This window comes from Maylandia zebra, linkage group LG17, assembly GCF_041146795.1.
Source record: "Maylandia zebra isolate NMK-2024a linkage group LG17, Mzebra_GT3a, whole genome shotgun sequence".
NCBI lineage: Eukaryota > Metazoa > Chordata > Actinopteri > Cichliformes > Cichlidae > Maylandia > Maylandia zebra.
This window is the reverse complement of record NC_135183.1, coordinates 31,038,704-31,059,817: the sequence shown is the minus strand read 5'-3', so window position 1 is coordinate 31,059,817 and position 21,114 is coordinate 31,038,704. Positions and strand designations below refer to the sequence as shown.

At 40.9% G+C, this 21,114-nt stretch overlaps 2 protein-coding genes across 2 annotated transcripts; one reads left to right on the top strand and one right to left on the bottom strand.

The window, feature by feature from the left end:
- The first annotated feature begins 4,279 nt into the window (after positions 1-4,279).
- On the top strand, positions 4,280-8,267 carry tmem229a (transmembrane protein 229A). Its single transcript, XM_004560922.3, has one exon. It carries the CDS (start codon positions 4,384-4,386, stop codon positions 5,446-5,448), a length of 1,065 nt encoding a protein of 354 aa, XP_004560979.1. The 5' UTR covers positions 4,280-4,383; the 3' UTR covers positions 5,449-8,267.
- Positions 8,268-10,583: 2,316 nt separating this feature from the next.
- LOC101470336 (hyaluronidase PH-20-like) lies at positions 10,584-19,963 on the bottom strand. The gene is made up of 8 exons (XM_076875872.1): positions 19,420-19,963; positions 17,967-18,968; positions 17,662-17,828; positions 17,406-17,574; positions 17,075-17,293; positions 16,303-16,461; positions 15,340-15,429; positions 10,584-11,109 (listed from the first exon to the last, which is right to left on the bottom strand). Exons 2-8 carry the CDS (start codon positions 18,954-18,956, stop codon positions 10,663-10,665), a joined length of 2,241 nt encoding a protein of 746 aa, XP_076731987.1. The 5' UTR covers positions 18,957-18,968; positions 19,420-19,963; the 3' UTR covers positions 10,584-10,662.
- Positions 19,964-21,114: the final 1,151 nt, after the last annotated feature.

Here is a 21,114-nt window from a genome sequence, read left to right as displayed (position 1 = left end):
TTGCTATGTGGAAGACGGCCGTATAGTGATAGATGTAGCTATAGCAAGTGATAGCAACGTGAAAGAAGGAACAAGAGAAGCTCGAGAAGTATCAAGCACCAGAAGGAGCACAAGTGGTGAACCTCCTAGGACCTGGCATCCACATATGTGGACATCACATTTTGGGTTATTTAGACCAAAATACTCAATTTTGCTTTACAAGGGCCTGATATCCACTTACGAGGACATTATACTGCTACTGTTATATCAAATATTTAAACGAATATCCTCATATGTGGCTCTTATTTTTCTTAAAAACAAAAATAAGGTAAAAAAAAATCTGGTAATTCTTTGTTTTGACGTTCTTGGGCCCCAATATGCCCAAATATCAAAGAGAAATTAAAAATGCATACCGTGGAAGAGTTCGGGTCTTAGGAGGTTAATACTAATAACTAATGATTAAATGCAGAGTGTTGTGTAAGCAAATAGTGAATGGAAAAAAAGGTGAGTGTAGACGAAAAACCAAGAGCATCATTCCACTGCAGCCTAGACCTATTGCAGCATAACTAAGGAGGGTTTGAAGTCACCTGATCCAGCCCTGACTGTATGCTTTATTAAAAAGGAAAGATTTAAGCCTAATCTTAAAAGTAGAGAGGGTGTCTATCTCCTGAATCCAAACTGAGAGCTAGCTCCATAGAAGAATGGTCTGAAAGCTGGCGGCTCCCATTCTACACATAAAGTTAGGAGGGTGTGTTACTGTTAAAGAAGAGGTAATGGAGTGAGGTATGTAATAGAGGGAGTGATATCGCTCTGCTGGCATATATATTTGACCCAGACTATTTGAAATGTGTTCTGCTTTCTCGCCTCTAAATCTGCTGTCACTATTCTGTGACTGAGATAATACTAAGCCAGCAGAGGAGCGCCGTTATCTCCGTGCCCCAAAAAGACCACTGATATCTCTATTTCCTGTGCGGGTGCGTGCGCACAAATACACACACACACATGCATAAACAGATACACTTCTTTCCCAGAAGTGCAACCTACAGATGCATGCCGACACTCCCAGAAATCACTCAGCACAAACAACTTGCGCTGAATCTTTTTTTTTTTTTTCATTTTCTGTCTGTGAAACCATGACTGCTGAAATAGGTGGAATATAAACAGTGGCATATTCATTCTGTCTCAGCAGGCGCACACACACACAAACACACACAGACGTCCTCTGAGTAAAGCAACCCAGGCAGAAACAGTCAGGGCTCAAATGAAAACACACATCTCGAGAAGATATAAGCGAGCCGCGGCATCTTTCACGAGAGACTTTTTGTAGTTGCGTCAACAATTGTTGCACCGTGTCACCCACACCGCCTGGATTCACATCAAAGCCTGCGATGAAAATGCACTCAGTTCTCTTTAGTGAACATGAGCTCCACAGTAACATGCTCAGCAGTGCCCCCGTGTGGTCATACAGGGACACCGAGCACATTATTGCATTGTATATGACCATAAGACCAAAATAATGCATTGTACAACACTGAAGGCTTTGCAAGGGATTGCGATTTAAAGTTGTCTCGCTAACATTTTATACAAGTCTCTGAGAATTGAAGCCTCTCTGCTGGACACACTATGTGATCACACCATTTTTAAATCACCCAAGGATCTTTTCCTGCATTAAAAAAATGTCATCAAATGTAATGTTGGCCAGCATATAGACCAGTCGTGGGTGCTGGCTACATGTAGGATTAGTGCAGTCTGCGTCTGGCCTGTACAGCGTGGTTAAATGCGACTCATAAACTCAAGTTTCACTTCCTGATCGAAAAGTTGAAAGCCTAAAATGCTTTCTCACTGTGCGCGAAGCTCTTGCAAAGGCTGTGGGCATTTCGACAGCATAGTGCAGGCTGAGAGCGTATATTTTTGTGTCTACTGGTTATCACGTAGCCTATTGCTCATATTTCCACTAAGTTCAGTTATAAAATCATTGTGGTCACTATCACGTTTGCTATGTCGTGAGTCTAACTGTTGCTGGAGTAGTGGGTGATAATTCGATTTAATCTATTCCTCTGAACGACTGAGAAAGACGTTTTTAACCCATCTTTTTATCGATTAAAGATCACGACAGTGCAGCAGTAACAGTGAAGGAAACCTCAAGAGGAAGTAGAGAAACATCATGGTTAGTCTGCATGCAGACTGAATCTAATGACTGCATTTTTGTTTTGTTTTCTTACTCTAATGTAAGAATAAATAAATACATAAAACAAATTTGAACACGTGATTTAGGATTAAGGTTATCCCTCAATCCCTCAATACACTGCTTTACTGTGTGGCTTTTACAAATGAGTTTAGTTAGCCTAGCATAACAGCAGAGTAATCGGCTGTAATTATCATTAATGAGTCGTAATTATACAGCGTCAGGACGTCGCAGGGGGACGTGAGCTCAATTACTAACCACGTCTGCAGCCATGCTGCCTTCTCTATCAGCTCGTGTTGCGTTCAGCTGCTATTGGAAATGTGCAAAATCAGCACTGTGTTTCTTCACTGACATCAGTGGCTGCGCATCAAACTGCGTGATCATCATATTTATAATTTCTAGCATGACTGTGGGTTGTAGCGTTTTTGTTGCATACAGTTGGTTTCATATTTTATTCTATTATTGTTCAAATGGAGTGTTGTGCAAAAGTCTTGGATCACCCCTCATTTCTCTAAAAGTGATCTTGAGCAACAGTCTAATGGCAGGGGTAGGGAACTCCAGGCCTCGAGAGCCGGTGTTCTGCAGGTTTTAGATGTGTCCTTGATCCAACACAGCTGATTTAAATGGCTAAATTAGCTCCTCAACATGTCTTGAAGTTCTCCAGAGGCCTGGTAATGAACTAATCATTTGATTCAGGTGTGGTGACCCAGGGTGAGATCTAAAACCTGCAGGACACCGGCTCTCGAGGACTAACGTTTCCTACCCCTGGCCTAATGGTCTTTCAAAGTTTGTGTCTGGACACTTCTTTTATAAGGCTCTAAACACTGATGTGTGAATTGATCAGCTATTAAGCAACAAAGTCAAGCGATGAGACAGTGTTTTATCTAGACATAAAGGACTTAGCTGTCTGTCACAGAAACATGTAATTTATTACATTTTTTTTTAGATAAACCTTGAAAAGTGACACATTTTACAGACGTAAATTAGTATTTTTGAACCAACAAGAAGCTGCAAATCTGCCATTTCTTGCACATGTTCTTTTTCTTGCACATCTTCTTTTTCAGCTATTTATTAATAAGTGACTTTTATGTATATATATGCCTGTATATATTGTGTTATTCTTAGTTAGGGTATTGTCTGTCTTTGTTAATGTTTGTTTATAATGGAGCACTGTAACAAAAAATAATTTCCCCTAGGGATCAATAAAGTATTCTGATTCTGATTTCTTGGCATTGTTTGTATTTTGGCCTTTAAAAAAATGAGGAAACTGAAACAAGTGGAAAACAAAAATAAGAAGTGGGAGGCCTAAACATAACAAATGGGGGCATCTTAAATTACAAGGAACCTTGCCTATGAGAGTTCAGGGTATGTTGAAGAATAAACGTGGTCATGGTGACTTTAAAGCTCATTAGAATTGTACAAAATCCGCTTTTGTTTTGTTCGGGTTTTTTTTAATTTATTTGTTTTTTGCCTTATAGACTGTATTTCTATGTATGTTTGTACCTGTTTTAATAAATGTCTGGAATCGTTTCCTATTTTCCTTGCAAAATATTGGAAAATGTGGGTTCTTCATGACATTTTCAGTGTTGCATTGTAGTGAATGTGAATGTACACCTGTACATTTTTTCACATCTCTTTTAAACAGTTTGTAAATTAAAGCAACCAATGCATTCCTTTTAAAATGTAGGCCTACTGTGACATATTTTCATAAGTGGGTACATGTTTTATTCGTGCTGTAACAACAGAAAGAACACACATCGAGGACATACATCCCACCACTGGCTTCATTCTGGTCTGTAATTCAGCTGTCGTTTATGTACTATGCTGAAAAATATCACTGTGCCCACAAAGGAAAGGAGAAGACTGGCGGGTAATTAACATGTATAAACAATTCAGTTTCAAAGTTGAATTTGCAAATGCCTTATCGGGAAGGAAATCCGCTAAACAAATTAGTTAAACCTCAAGTACAGCCCGCGGAAAGGGCGTCTTGATGAGAAAAAGTAAGCGTAAACAGCACATTTATGGTACGTAGGAAAACTAAAACCCTGTCAAAGTGTACTCAGAAAACTGTTTCTTCTGGGGAGCACGTGAACGCAGCATCCCGTACTCTTGCAGGAGATGCTTTTAGTCGCAGCTCGCTCACTGCGCGTCTGCAGCACAACATAAAAGAAAACAATGCACAGGAAGGGGACAGCTGGAGCTCTCCGCACAGAGTGATCATGGCCGGTCGGTGGCGCGACGGTGCTCGCGTGTGTTCGGGAGAGCAGGACGGTGGCCTCAAACCGGCACGAAAGCTCCGCCAGCAGCAAGAACCGGGCTCAGACACCGGGGACGCGACGGAGCCGCCGCGAGGACTGCCGCGATGGATGCGGCTTTACTTCTACGGGATGCACGGCGTGACTCTGGATGTCCTGCTGTCATCCTTACAGGGGCTTTTGCACTCACGGGACCCTAAGCTGATGGGCTTTTCCTCTCCGTATCTTTGCATCATGCATTCGCTGACCCATTTTGCGCTGGAAAAGATCTACTCACAGAAGAGGTGCTTCCTAGGTCGGCCTGTGGTGTTTCATCTTGTTTTCTACCCGTCCATCTACATCGGGCTGCAGATTCTGATCGGGAACATTAACACTTTGGCCGAGCAAGTGAGGGTGGTTTCTGGGACTCAGCTGGTAGTGCATTACATCCTGGCTCTCTACTTCTCTCAGGTGTTTCACAGAGAGCTGTCACATCTACAGTATCGCCCATCATTCTCCGCTGACCTCCAGCTGGAAGGCAGACCCCCGCACGGTCTTCCCGGCTTTGCGCGCTTCTTATTCTTCGGGATGCACGGCTTTCTGGACGAGGTCCTTTTCACCTCTCTGTTCAACCTGGTGGAGAAGTCTGACAGGACCCTCAGCGGTCACACGTCCCTGTGGTCTTTCCTGATGTACGGAAGCTGCAGCTTCGTGGTGGAGAAGCTCTACCTTTACCTGCACTTCAGCCTGGGCTGGGGGTCCTGGCGACGACTCCCCATCTACATCTGCTTCATCTACACGTGGGAATTCTCGTGGGGTCTGGTCCTGAGGCAGTTTAACGCTTGCTCGTGGGATTACTCCCACTATCCTCACAACTTCATGGGACTTATCACCCTGCTCTACCTGCCCGGGTGGATCTGCTTGAGTCTCTATCAGGACGTGCTGTCCAATGTCCTGCTGAGAATCAAGTGCACCAAAGATGTGCATGATTTAAGTGAAGAGAATGGAGACGTCAATGGACAACTGGAGCCAAACAAAAAGCAACTTTAATTCTAAGTTTGATGGTTGTAAACTAATATATAAGTGAGGAAGAAATACAACTAATTTAATAAGGGACATCTATTTATTATCAGGCAGTAAACAACAAAAATCAGAGTCTACGTTACACCTTCTAAAAATGAACATTTGTCCATATATCAAAATATTGGTAGCACTTTATAATACAGTCCACGATCAAGGGTGTAATAGACTTAAATGGAATTTACATGTAGACAAACTTGAATAAGAGGGTAATAATTCAACTCTTTTTTTTTTTTTACAGGAAAGCAGAAAAATGTTCTTAAGTACTGCATTTGTAATTTAAGTAGTGCACAACATCTGGGTATTTTACAGGAAATGAGATAGAAATCAATCATTTTAAGTAGTGTATTATTTCCATCTATTTTAGTGAACAAAAAAAGATCCAAATGTTATTCTATATTTATGCTCTACTTTTTATATTGACATTGTGAATTGCATTGGTGTGCCTCAGAGTATAAGTGGGCGGATCAATCCAAATACTGTTAGATATAATACCGAAGCTAGTATTGGTGTTGGATTGATACTAGTGTGATAGGATTGAAATTTTGTTTCTAGGTTGGACTCCAAGGAAAAGTAAACACCAGCCCGATTACTCTATTGTTAAAAGATCACATGGGCCACCTGTGTGGCCTGCAGTATTTGCAACTTTTAGTTTTTTCTTCTAAGTGGGAAAGGTACTTTTATAGGTAATATAAATGGAAAATTGAATATAATCCAGAAAAAAATGCAAAAAGTACAGCATATTTACAGTACAGGATGGTTAAACTCAGAGAAAAAGAAAATACCTGGACATAATAGACTACTTAAAATTATAATTATTTCTTCTTTCCTGTAAAAACTTGACTTTTTAGCTCTAATTCTAGTTTATCTACTGCTAAGTACTTATAGGTAAATAATTATCATTTGTGGGTTTACCACTATCATTCATGCAGTACCTAAAATTATATACAGTATAATTATTTCTTCTTCCCTGTAAAAGCTTGAATTATTACCCCTAATTCTAATGAGTCTACTACTAATTATATCTAGATTAATATAATAACATTGTCATTTCAGATAAAATACATTGGCATACCAATTCTAATTCTAGAGTTATTGCTCTCTTAGCTGCGCTCTGTATTATAAAATACTATCAGATTTTTTAATACGTTTCATTTTCTTCAGGCTGGTGAAGATTGGTGTGTTCAGCAAGATTTTCTGTGGAGGTAATAACTTCTGGAAGTTACGAGTCAACCCTAACCCTCGTTACCTGTGCTTTTATTCTGCTCTGCCTGATATTTTAGGGTATAGCAAGGAATTCAAAACTTTGGACCCTAACTGTTTAAATTCAATTACTGCCGTTTTTACCCATTTAGTGGAAAATACAGTTGTAACATGAACAACTTTTACATGTCCTCATGACTTTGAAAGTGTGAAGATTCCGTTTTGTATGGATTGCAGTGACTGATTTCCCGTTCTTCACATATGGCAGATGTGTTTTGGATTTGATCGCTTACGTTATTCACCTATACATCAGCATGCTTTAAGTGTCCTATCTGCATGCTAAAATACCAGTAAAGCTTTCTTTTATTCATTAACTCACATGTATCAACTAATATTCCAAAGTCAGTATTTTTAAGACAGAGTCATCTGTTAATTTTTCACCTTTTTATTCGACTCCTTAACATTTCAAAACAAACTGCATCCACTCAGCTTGTTAACATGATCACAGAGCAATGCATGGCAATTCTTAGAGTTGATATAAACCCAGTGGTATATGTAGCAAAGGAATCCGTAGCTAAATGATTATGAGGAGACATGATGTTGCAGTTTCTTTTTCATGACCCAAACACTGATTTGCTCGAGTGCCTTCCTGCGCAAACTGAGTCCAAGCGACACAAAAAAAACTCAGCTTTTTATCTGCAAGTGCTACAATTGTGGGTCGAAAGGAAGTGCCTGACTGAAAATGGATTTTGGGGGCCAATGTCAATATTGATTTTTTTATTGATATACAAAATATGTGACTTAGTGATATATGGGTTAATATAATATTGATATAATATAGGCCATACCGGTTCACCAACATACTGTAGCAGCCAGTCACCTATATGTATCACCTGTATCATCTATATTCTCTAGATATTAACCTCCTATGCTGCCTCATTAGAAGTAATATGCTTCAATGAACTGCAAAGAAATGATTCTGCTCTGTGACCTTTTTGAACACCATTAAAATATTAGAATCAGTCACTTTGCACTTAGAATTAGAAACACGATGATCTTCTCTGGGATTGATTGATTATTTAGGTGACAAATTATTTTTTGTCTATACAAATTTAGAAGCATACTTTGCACAGGTGCTTTATTTTATTATTTTGTTTATTAACAAATATTCATATTAATTGTTTTTTTAGTTTTAAAGCCCTTTGAAATTCTACTGATATGATTAGCACTGAGAGCTGAACTGAACCCTACTCAGCCTAATACTTTGGCTACTGATTTTTTTTCCTTGTTTAACCTGGCAGCTACACTGGTGTTCTTAAACATTTACACTCTGTCCCACATGAATAACTTTGTACAACTTACAGTTTTTTTCCATGACAGAATAACTGTATTTTAATCATACTTAACTTTCGTGTTTGGCTGTGCACTTTTTGAAGATTTTAAAAAAATGACCAAACTACTTTTAAAAAGCTATAAAAAAAAAAAGAACGTTTGAAAGAAATTGCACAATAACTAAAAAAAAATATCTCTAACTTGCAATGGCATGTACTGTATGACTTAGAATTTTAAATAAAAATACAATTTTCCTGTGACGCAGCTGGTATTCCTTCATTTCTTTAACATTTGCATTATTCAGCAGAGGCGCAATTACACCATATCTATGGAAATATTTACTTCCTGTTGAAGAGTCAAGGTTAAAAGTTAAAAGCAGTCCAGGCGTAAAGTGAAAGGGTAAATCAAACCCTTATACAGAGGTTTTGCCCTGTGGAGGGTGCGGTTTCTTTTTATTTACTGACTTGGTGTTTGCATTCTGCTAAAAGGCTAGGAACAAAAAAGGTCTGCCAGACACTGGTAACTATAGGAAATACTTGTAGTTTTCCATACCACAAGCTTGAACAAATCTCAGCAGATCCAGGCACACAAGCAACAGAATCAAGACAATCTTGGTTTTATGGCTGCAAATCATTTTCTTTAGTGCATAAGATAATAGTTCCTGGCACAACCTGATAATATGTGTGTTATCTGTAATTACTGCTTTCTGGTTGAGTTAGCACTGATATAAATCAAATAAGACAGAGAAAATTGCAAAAAAGCAATGTAATTCATTTAAAATTTTAGTTATGTGATGCTGGGGTTTTTTGTATAGTTGTGTTCACTTTCTCACTCCCTCTCTTTCTCTCCGCGACACCATGGAGATCATTGTGACATAAGCAAATACGAACATTTAGACATCACACACACCACCCAGAGGACTCTGAGTGAATACACCAGTGACCTACAATATTTACTGTAAATCACAATGGGAGCAACATACACCAAGCCTCATTAACACGTTCAATCAGAAGTAATCTGTGACTGCTGTTTATAAAAATGAACATGCATTTTCAACATATCTTTTGGTATCTAATACTAGGAAGTGAAACTGAACAGTTGGCTTGATTATTATGGCAACTTCCTTTCCAACACCTGAATAATAAAACATTATAATATGGTCCTTAAAACTTTACTAGACCAGCGGGAAATTCCATTAATTGATATTTCTCTAATAGTCGCCACATTACATATCTGTTTATGTCCTCATTAATCCAAATGTCTAATCCGACAATCACATGGCAGCAGCTCAGTACATTCAGACAAGTAGACATGGTGACAGAGAGTTTAAACTGACCGTTAGAATGGGGAAGAAAGATGATTTAAGTGACTCTTTGAATGTAAGTTGTTTGTTGGTACCCGTTAGCGGCAATTCTCTGGGTGAAAATGACTTGTTGATGTCAGAGGTCAGAGGAAATGGCAAGGCTGGTTTGAGCTCATAGGAAGGCAACAATAATTCAAATAACCACTTGATTGACCACATTTTGTACCGCTCCTCAGCTAAGAACAGGAAATTGAGGCTACATTTTGCATGGACTCGCCAAAATTAGACAGTAGAAGGTTGGAAAAACATTACTTGTTCTGATGAGCTTCGAATTCTGCTTCAACATTTGATTGTAAGTTCAGAATCTGGCATAATCAATATAAAAGCATCCTGATCCAAGTACTTGCTGCTTTTTTGATCCGAGAAAGACCCTTTATGACCACCAATCTTTTGATGGCTTCTTCCAGCCGGACAACATGCTATTTCGCAAAGCTCAAATCATCTCAAAATGTTTTCTTGAACATGACAGGTGCTCTGTTGAACTGAAATGGCTTTCACAGCCACCGTATTTCAATCCAACAGCACCTCTGGAATGCGATCGAATGATAAATCTACAGCAACTCTGTGGTGCTATGTGTAATGCTGTCATAGAAGTACAGGCAACTTTCTCTGAGGAATGTTTCCAGCACTTTCCTCATTTGTCATTTATAGACTTAAATAATCCACTGCTTGTCAGACCTTTTCTCTCAAGCAATCAAAAGCCACTGACAACGATCTAAACTGGAATAAAGGTCAGTGCGTCTGGTGATTCATGTTTATTTTTCTCACACAAATTATATTCGCTATACATTTGCATACACAGACATATTTTTAAAAGAGCCGAGATAAATTAAATAAATTACTGAGAATTTAAAATGAAAAATGTTTTCATTCATTCAGTACTTTGTCATTGCAGAGAAAGAAATAAAAAACTGCTGCAGTTTTTCTTTTTTTTCCATTTGCATATGCAGTCAAATCATATTCAAATACCAACTGGCTGTAATATTGTCAGGCACAGGTGACACATCTGTGATTTGGTATTGTGCTTGTAGTTTATAGATTCTGTCAGTGGTTTTATTCATAGTACATGAAGTAGCCCTATGCTTACTGAGTCGTTTTTTACTGACACAGCAAAAGGTAGCAGTATATATATATATACATATATATATATATATATATATATATATATATATATATATATATATATTTATACTATAGAAGATGACTATAAGCTCATCTTCTATGCGAGTAGAAGTTTGATTCTGGGTTCTAGACCAGACTAACAATTTAGTTTGTAACCACCAAATTTAATTGTCAGCTGCATTAAAGTTCTTATTAACTTTATCTTTAGCGGTGCTGGCCTGCTCGGTGTCATCTAATCCAACTTTTCTCAGAGTGGGGGAGTTCTGGTACTGCCCTCGCTTAACACTGAACATCAGGGCCTTGGCAAGCTCTTTGTATGTCCTAGGAGTGCATTTCAGTCCTTTGTAGCACTGACAGTTAAATCTCCTGCTTAAAGACTTCAGGTCTGCCAAGCTTGGACTTCCTAGAACAAAGTAGCGTTTCTGAGTATTCACAACCCTGAAACTTTCAGGGTTTAGGTGGAGGTAATGGCTGGACTTGTAGTTTTTTCTGACACAGCGGCCATTTCCTCGGCACAGGAAGTCGCTGCACAGCTGGGCAGCTGTCGTGACATTGGTGATGTAAGGATTCAGGGTGGAGGTGAGGTAGAAGGAGAGGGCTTCACAAGAAAGCTGGAGAGGAGAAATAGAGAGAGGAATAAATAAGATCACTATAGTTGTGGACACAAATTTACATGCACTCATCGTGGGCATGAATGTCACGGTAAGTTCAGGCTTTTTATGACTTCTTTCAACTGTTCTTTTTCCAGACTACAATAGATACATCCCCAGTAATATTTGGTAAAATATTCCTTAGCAAGTTGCACCTCAACCAGATCCTTTCAGTAGCGATCAACAAGCTTCTGGTATAATTCTTGCTGGTTATTTGACCACTCTTCTTGGCATTATTGGTAGAATTTATTTAAATTAGATGGTTTCCTGGTCCAGCTTTTAGGCAAAATAAATGTAAACTTGTGTACGCAAATTCTTGTTTTTTAACGTCACTGAACATGTATGCTGTTCTCCCTTTCCACCGTGGAAAAAGAACAGTTCAGAGAGACCATTAAAAGTTCAAAATTACAATGATATTCATGCCCGTGATGTGTGCATGTACCTTAAACTTCTGACCACAATTGTGTCGCCTAAAACAGAGGACAGCATCACAATAATTCAGTGACCGTGAATTGTATTAACATGTCCACGTGAAAAAAAAAACTGATCAATACCACTTGCATACCTATTCCTTAAAAACAAGACTAAAGCTAGCTTAGCTTTGCTTAGCTAGCCTTAATGATTACTAAATGACATTAGTGGGCTACGGTGGCGGTGGTGTTAGGTCAGTTTTGTTAAGACCAGACTGAAGACACTATATCGGTTGACGTTTATTGGAGTGGTTCAATAACATGGACAGATTAATTCTAATGAGGCATAGGATGTTATTGATTTTCTTACTTTATGTTGACTTAATGCAAAAATTTCACAAGGCTAGATCTGGCAAGTTTGTTTCTGCAGAGAATTAAGCTAAGCAGCTGCTAACTGTAGCAGCAGTGTCACTGTTTTATAAGATAAGATAAGATAAGATAACCTTTATTAGTCCCACACGTGGGAAATTTGTTTTGTCACAGCAGGAAGTGGACAGTGCAAAAGTTATGACGCAAAAATTAGAATACAATAAGAATAAATACAGTACACAGCTGTACAGAATAGAATAAAATAATATACTATATACAGTAGAATAAAATAGAATAAAAATATACAATAAGATAAAAATAGAATACGAATGCTATATACAACTGAGTAAAAATACAACGATGCCAGAAAAGATTATTGCACTTAGTGTTATTGCACATGTGTGGATGTGTGTGTTTGTTCAGTTAAAGTCTTTGTTGTGGAGTCTGACAGCAGTGGGGAGGAAAGACCTGCGAAATCTCTCCGTCCCACACCGTGGGTGCCGCAGTCTCCCACTGAAGGAGCTGCTCAGTGCTGTCACAGTCTGCTGCATGGGGTGGGAGACGTTGTCCAACAGGGATGACAGCTTAGCCGCCATTCTCCTGTCACTCACCACCTCCACTGGGTCCAGAGGGCATCCTAGAACAGAGCTGGCCCTTCGGATCACCCTGTTCAGTCTCTTCCTGTCCCCAGCAGAGATGCTGCCGCCCCAGCAGACCACACCATAAAAGATAGCAGAAGCCACCACAGAGTCATAGAAGGTCTTCAGGAGTGGGCCCTCCACCCCAAACGACCTGAGTCTCCGCAGCAGGTACAGCCTGCTCTGCCCTTTCCTGTAGAGGGCGTCTGAGTTATGAGTCCAGTCCAGTCTGTTGTTCAGATGAACACCAAGGTACCTGTAGCTGTCCACAGCCTCAATGTCCATACCCTGGATGTTCAGTGGTTGCAGTGGAGAATGCTTGTGCCTGCGGAAGTCTACCACCAGCTCCTTGGTTTTACTGGCGTTGATCTGGAGGTAGTTCAGCTGGCACCAGTCCACAAAGTCTTGAGTCAGTCCTCTGTACTCCTTGTCGTCCCCATCAGTGATGAGGCCGACTATTGCAGAGTCATCAGAGAACTTCTGCAGGAAGCACTGGGTGGAATTGTGGGAGAAGTCTGCAGTGTAGATGGTGAAGAGGAACGGAGCCAGAACCGTTCCCTGTGGGGCCCCCGTACTGCAGACGACCCTGTCCGACACACAGCCCTGAGTCCTCACATACTGTGGTCGGTCGGTGAGGTAGTCCAAAATCCAGGTAGTGAGGTGATGGTCCACTCCAGAGTTCTCCAGCTTGTCCTTCAGAACCGAGGGAAGAATAGTGTTGAAGGCACTGGAGAAATCAAAGAACATGATTCTCACAGTGCTTCCAGCGGTCTCCAGGTGAGCGAGGGAACGATGTAGGAGGTGAATGACGGCATCATCCGCGCCAATGCCAGGCTGGTAGGCAAACTGAAGTGGGTCCAGTGATGAGCTTGTTAGGCGCCGAAGCTGAGCCAGGACCAACCGCTCCAGGGTCTTCATCAGGTGGGATGTCAGAGCCACCGGCCTGTAGCTGTTGAGGTCCTTGGGGCGTGAAGTCTTTGGCACTGGTACAACACAGGAGGTTTTCCAGAGCTGTGGGACGCTTCCCAACCTCAGGCTCAGGTTGAAGAGGTGCTCCAACACCCCACACAGTTGGTCCGCGCAGGACCTGACGACCCTCGAGCTGATGCCATCTGGGCCCGCTGCCTTCTTGCCATTAATCCTCCTCAGTTCCCTCCTAACCTGGGTGGTTGAGAGAGACAGGCTGGAGCCTTGTGTTGAGTGTGTATTGGATGCTGTTGTTGGGGGTGGGGAGGAGTGAGCAGGGTGAATAGAGGAGGTGTGAAGTGTCTGAGGTGTCAGAGGTGGAACAGCAGCAGTGGGGGTGGGTGAGTCTGCAGCCGATGTTGTAGACTGTCTCATGGTTGAATCAAATCTGTTGAAGAAATGATTCAGTTCATTTGCCCACCTCACATCCCTCCCAGGCAGAGAGTTCTGCTGTTTGTGGCCTGAGATGGTTCTGAGGCCTCTCCAGACTTCACCAACGTTGTTTTGCTGAAGCTGGTTCTCCATCTTCTGCCTGTAGCTCTCCTTCCCATTCCTTATCAGTCCCCTCAACTCTCTCTGCACCCTTTTCAACTCCTCTTTGTCTTTGGATTTGAAGGCCCTCCTCTTCTGCTTGAGGACAGCTTTAATTTCTGGGGTAATCCAAGGTTTGTTGTTGGAGAAACACCGTACAGTCCTGGTAGGTACGGTGTTATCCACACAGAAATTAATATAGTCAGTAATGCATGTAGTAAGGCTGTCGATGTCCTCTCCATGGTCGTCACAGATCACCTCCCACACAGTCGACTCAAAACAGTCCTTAAGAGCCTCCTCGCTCTCCTCTGACCATCTCTGCACTGTGCGGGTGGCTGGTGGCACCCTGCGCACTAAGGGCTCATTATACATTCAAGAGCAAGCAAACTAGCCAACACGTTCTCACTCCCAAAGCATAACATTTTACGCTAGGTGCCAAATCGTCAACATATTACGTTTTCGGCTACCCACCACGTTCCTAAATGACGACTTCAGAAAAATGAGGAAATATGACAACCGTATGGACTCAATCTACACATGTTCGCTCTTTTTCTTCAAATCGCCGACAAAACGTCGGCATGTTACGCCTCGGGAGTGAGAACGGGCTGAACTAGCATACATATTATAAAATGTACTGTACAGTTGTTCCTGTGTGAGAGCACTATTTTGATAGATCTGTAATGTTACAAATCTAATATTTGTGATAAGCTAAGCAGCTGCTAACTGTATCAGTGGTATTACCTTTTGATATAATCAACAGAAAACAAACTAGCATATTTACATATTAGAAAACCAGCTATTCCTGACTGAGAGTATTGTTTTGATAGGTTTGTAATGTGTGGAGTAAGAAGTTCATTAACTGCAGAACAGGCAGAATTAACAAAAAATATCTTGCAGCTATAAAAAGCCTAATGCACTGAATAGCAGACACTAAGGACGTGTAATAAAGTTATTTAACAGCATGTAATATGTAATAAAAGGCAATTAAGATATGCAACTACAAGAATATTAATTACATGCTGAGGTCTCTGTCAGAGCAATTTAAACATCCAGTTAAATGTACCATCATTGCTTAATTTAGGCTTTGCTGTTGTGGATTAACTATTGTGGTTGCTAAACCAGCCGCCACAATCACTCAGCAGATATTGTCAGTTGCTGAAGAGATAAACCGCTTCCTGTATCGTCTAATTAAAGTCTTTGTCTTGTTCCGTCTGACTGACATCAATACATTGTTATATCTTTCAGCAGTCCAATGGAGGCCTGTGGTGTGATGTTACCTGGTCATCATAGTCACCGCTGGCTCCCCATAGCACAGCGCCAGATGCCCCCACTGCCACACTCTCCCCGACGGTGCTGATCAGATCCCCCTGGACGCAAATAGTTAATCATCTTCACTAATTGTTCGTTACACATGTAAAAAGACTGAGCCAATATTTAAAAATGTAAGATTAGATTTGATGAATGTTGAGCTGTTTCAAAGTTAAGCAATTTTCAGTTTTTAAAGAGGTTTTAAAACACATTGAATTTTACTGTTTACCGTTTACAGAGATGTCCTTAAACCTCCCTAAAAAAGATTTTACTGGTATGAAAATTACCATTATCAAATTAGTGTTCTATATAGTACTTGATTGTTAGCAAAGCAGTCCAGGTGCTAAACTGGCCTATACCTGCCATCATTGAAAGCATTTCGGACATTATGAAATTAAAAATATGGCAAATGATGCCCAAACTGTTGAGCGCCCCAGTGTTGGTGAAAAATGCTGGAGAATTTTTGCTTTCTCTGCACTTTTTAAACTAAAAAGGTTTGCAAAGAATTGCATCATGGTTTTGAGTTGAGGTTTTTTGCAGCATGCTCACACAAATGAGAACAGAAGATAAGGATTACAACATCGTGTGGTGGTTACCACCTGAGAAGGATGTTGTTACACCAAAGAAACTGAACTCCCCTTAAAACTGGACCTCCTGGCTGGAAACACTCCACTCTAGGGATGTATAAAGTAACCTAAGATGTAAGATGTAATCTAGTCAAGTGTGCTTGCATTTACTCTCTAATGAGTTACTGGAAAAGATGCAATCTGTTTAAGCTGCAAAGTCATTTAATTTGTATGCTTAGTGCTTGTCATTTGCAAATGCCTCCCAAGAACATCCCAACCAGGTCAGAAAGTCATGCTGCAGACTATTACGTAATGTGCCTATGAATAAAGTGTTAAACAAATCCACATTTAAATAGTCTTTGTTACCTGGCTGAGGAAGCGTTTGTTGTCATCAACAAAAACAGGACGCATGTAAACGAACACGGGTGCAGTAGCACTCCATCCAGGAAGGGCAGACACCCTCAAAGCCTCCTGGACGCGGTTTCTCACCATCAGAGCGGCTTTTGGATTGTCTGCTAGAGAGGTCTGAAACAGATTCAGGGAAAATTACCGCTTAACCCTGCGCGCCACCTTTTCCATCTGCTGCCCTCAGGGAGAAGGTACAGGTCTATACAGGCCAGAACATCCAGACTGGCCAACAGCCCGTATCCACAGGCTGTGAGGCTCCTGAACTCTCTGCCCCCCTCTCACGGACAATAACCATATCCAACTTCTTAATAGCAATGAACTGGTCTGCATTGGTGCATCATATCTTTATTCTCTTCCCCCTCCTGCCCCCCCCCCCCCCCCTCTTTCTTAAATAGATAACTATCATATCTGATATCATATCTCACAGTACAATAATATTGAATGGGTTGCATTGTTGTATTTTGTCATGTTTCTCAGGTCTTTGTCTGAATTTCTACGAACATTATTGCTAAGGATTGTCTTATTGCATTGGAGTCACACTGGGTTAAATATGTACACTTGGGTTTTAAGGGGTATTTATTATTTTCTTCTTTTTTGGGGGGGTTGTATGGAAGCCCCAAACGCAATTTCATTGTTCTTGACAATGACAATAAATAAATAAATACTAAATAAATAAATACTTAAAATAATAATATTAGAAGTATGTCATCCATATAGGAGAATCACCAACCTGCAAGTAAACAGAGGGGTAAAGGGCTGTGCTTGACTCCCATAGCCAGAGCAGCTCATCATTTTGCCCCCTCACCTCCTTGGAGCACTGGCCTGTGTAGTGCTGGTCCTTCCAGCCATAATTATAGCAGTTGGGGAACAAGTAGAAGCCCCAAAGATAGTTGGGTCTCATAGCTCTGCCCAAGGCCAACATCCCTGACATAAGATTCCTTGCTGCCTCCTAAGAGGAAGAAAGCCAGGAGTGAAGGAATGATGGCATGAATAATTAATAGGTGCTCTGAGCTCTGTATTGTATATAATTTATCATTAAGCCTCAAGCAAAGCGCTCTGACCTGAAACTGCTGTTTGGCTTTTACTGTGGCCTGCTGTACTGAGAGGGAGAGATTAGCCTGCATTACATGGGCCACTGACAAAGTCTGGTAGATTCTTTTGGTTCCCCAATTTCTGTCCCATAGGGGGCGCCATTCCTCCCAGTCTATCACAGCCAGGCCTCGGTTTGTCCTGGAAGGAATGAGGAGGGTGATGGAGGTCAATATCAGCATTTAATGTGTCACTAGGGGCAAAGACAGTATACTCTGGCCTACTTACATGGATGGGATGTAGTAGTTAATATCTGCTCTGGCCTTTTCCAAGCTGGCTTTCAGGTTAGCTCTCTGAGGGATCCCGCCGTAGAATTCTTTCCTACTTTTGAGGTCTATGTGTGGATAAAGACCCAGTCGATCTGTGTAGAACAGAGACAGAAACTGCCCTGGAACCTGCAGCAGGAACAAGACCCAATAAACTTATCTCCACTACTCATAAATAAGTTTGTCTTTTAAGACAGTTTTATAACCTCCTAAAGGTTGTATAAAAACACAACAGCTGCTGATTATCCATCATCTTTTCACTCTTACCTTGGCAGGTGTGGCCACTCCTTTAAAGGCTGAGGTGTCCAGTGAGATGTTATACCTTTTACACACTAGATCAGGGATATTCCAAGTAACAATGAATGGCTGGTGTTCAAACAGCGGGCCTACGGTGTGGGGAAGATGGGCAGGTGCAAGGCGAGGGGTTGTTGCTTCCGGAGGAGATGAAGTGGTGTTGTAGGGAAGGAGGGGTGATGTTTTAGAAAGGGCAGGCAGTGTTGTTTTGAAGGTTAAAGCTGCGGAAAGGGGTGACACTGGAAGAGGGGCCAGACGCTTTTTTAAAGCACTTTGAGGTGAGGTTGAGTTGGAAAGGGGAGACAGTGAGGCTGGTGGCAAAGGAGATTGAGTTTTAGAAGTTTTTGCAAGTTGAAGATGAACTTTTCCAGTAGAAAGAGGATACAGGCAGCTCTTGGTGTGAGGTGATTGAGAGTGTTTGTGCAAAAAAGGTGCTGTAGCTTTGTGGGACAAATTCAGATGTTTGCAGGGGTTAGATGGCAACCATGAAATTTGTTTTAGGGGTTGAACAGGATAGAAAAATGTGTGGCGACAATGGCCTGAATAAGGACTAGGAGAGACCTCTTTGCCAAACGGATGGATATTTTTAGAAGTTATAGGTGAGTTTGCAACATCTCTGTGGGGTGCTGGGTTGATGAGTTGAACTGATGTTTCAGAGGTAGAGGACTTGGCATTTGAGTCAGTCTTGATTGGGAGTTTTGACAAAGTTTGTGGGGTACGTGCAGGAGAAGAGAAGGTTGAGTAGGACTGTGATACGCTGTAAGATTTTTCCACTGAAAGAGTGGAAATGGTAGCAGGCAGGATTAAGATTGATTTGTTAATGTCAGCAGCAGGAAGTGCCACGGTTTTTGGCGCCGTCAGGGCTGCTAACGCTAATGTGAAGAAAGAGATGGGAAAGATTGACCGGGTACGAAAGAGAAGCAACAGCACACATCTTCTGCTGCTTTGTGCAACTGAAACCATCCTTTAACCTGCCTTAAAAACAGAACATAAACAAAAGAAACACTCATACCCCACAATATTAATATATAATCAGTATAGTGCATATTTCACTAAGATGCTCAGAGCACAGTTCTGTGCATAATGTCTACTTTTTTCTGAGTGGCTACTACACTTTCTTTAGTTACTGTACTGTATTCATGAATATGTCAAGGCTGTTTTTAATTCTGCACATCTATCAGTGTCAGTACTAGCATGGATCAAATTTTTTCTCTAATAACTCCAGCATAGAAGTCTCCCAAATGTTAATCCAACCTGACAAACCTGGCCTGATTTTAATCCCCTTACTTTGCTAAAAATAACCTCAAGCTGCAAAGCATGTTACTTCTATGCATGATGATTTCTGTTACATATATAAATAGACTAGTAATCACAAAATACAAGCTCAAGGCTGACTTAGACTATGTAAAGAAAAGAAGCACAGTACCTGGACATGCCTTTATCCAAATGTCCCAGCTTTGCATGTGTCTCACAGAGTGAGAACGTCCTTACAAGAAGGGCACCGATGTTATGAAGGTGGAAGACATAAACAGAAGTATGAAGGAGGCGGCGTAACATGATGAGTATCGCTGTGTACCGGGATAGACTCAGGAAAGACAAGAAAATGTGTTGACCGCCCAGTGCCAAGTTTGACCTGGAGCAGAAAGGGGGAACACCTGGGTGTGAGGTTAAGGAGCGTGCCATGTTTCATAGTGCACACATAGTGTTTCAATGCACAGCTTAGGCTGCTTATGACCTTGAGTTAGTTATAATGAAACAATTAAAACAACAGAAACAAAGGTACATAACTCAAATATACATTTAAAACAAAAAAAATGAAAATACGCTGTCATCTCGTTTGATTTGGGGGTTTCGTCATGTGTTTTTCAGTGTGAGCTTTGTTGGTTGCATACTGTAAAGATACAGTAAAAAACTGATCCAATGCTGAGAACAGAATTGAGGCAAAGTAAAAAAGTGTTTACTGGCTTTACTTTTATTTTTACTTGTAAATATATAAGCAAGCTAGTTTAAAAAAAAACTAAAAAAGCATAACACACTAATGCTATCATGACCAGCAGCTCATTCTGTCCCTGCAGTGAGGAGACACAAAAGTTTGACACCCAAGTGCCAAGAGAAGAGTAATAAATAAATATTAGGACACATTTCTCCTAATAGGAAACACAGGCAAAAAAAAAAATATATATATATATATGGGCACAATCATTGAAGTTTACAGGAACAAATAACGAAAAATGTAACTGACGGCTACACTGTTTTGCCTCCATGTTGCAAATGTTAACCCTGTTTACTCTGTATGTGCTCTATGTATTTATGTGTCTAGACAGACATGTGTAATACACCATTTGGTGGTAGTTATTTCACACGTTAGTGGCACAGTGTAAACACAGGTACTTCTTTGACACACATACAGATGCTATACACGCACAACGTGTGTTTTTGTTAAAGTTGTGACTTCTTTAGAGCCACATAGAGCTGAATTTGATATGACGTGGGCCTGGTCATGTTATATATATATTAGGAGTGCAACAATACTCGTATCGATATTGAACCGTTCGATACAGTGCTTTTGGTTCGGTACACATATGTATCGAACAATACAAATTTTTTTATTTATTCTATCAACTTTTCTTCTGACGATGCTGTCTGTGTTGAGTGCTCAGTGGATCTGCATTTGACTACTCCACCTAGGCTGCACTGTCGAGTGCAGATCCACTGAGCGCAGTGCAAGCTAGCAAGACAGAAGCTAAGCTCATTGCAACATGGCAACTGCCTCAACGCTACCTGAAAATGAACCTCCCCCACCCTCATTCAGATCTGGTGTTTGGAACTATTTTGGTTTTCATGTGAAGTATGACCCTGATGGTAAGCGTGTCATGGACAAAAGTAAAACAGTATGTCGGATGTGCCACGCAATGCTCAATTGGTGGGAACTAGTGCGTTAGCGCAGTTAGCTTGTTAACGTGTTGACGCCGTGCAGCCCCACGCACGGGCGATCTGCGGTAACTCGTTAACGGAGATTTGCCACGTTATGGCGTTAATGTCATTTTAATATCACGTACACATATACACATAATGTCCCTCAAGAAGACACTGAGAAAAAATAAAGAATAACATTGAGACT

Excerpts from the sequence above, each read along its gene's own strand:
- LOC101470336 (XM_076875872.1), bottom strand. The coding sequence starts at position 18,956 with ATGGTTTCAGTTGCACAAAGCAGCAGAAGATGTGTGCTGTTGCTTCTC. Across the intron at positions 16,462-17,074 it reads ACCCCTCTGTTTACTTGCAG|ACCTCTCTAGCAGACAATCC; the intron begins GTTGGTGATTCT and ends AATCTGTTTCAG. Across the intron at positions 15,430-16,302 it reads ACAAACGCTTCCTCAGCCAG|GGGGATCTGATCAGCACCGT; the intron begins GTAACAAAGACT and ends ATTTGCGTCCAG.
- tmem229a (XM_004560922.3), top strand. The coding sequence starts at position 4,384 with ATGGCCGGTCGGTGGCGCGACGGTGCTCGCGTGTGTTCGGGAGAGCAG.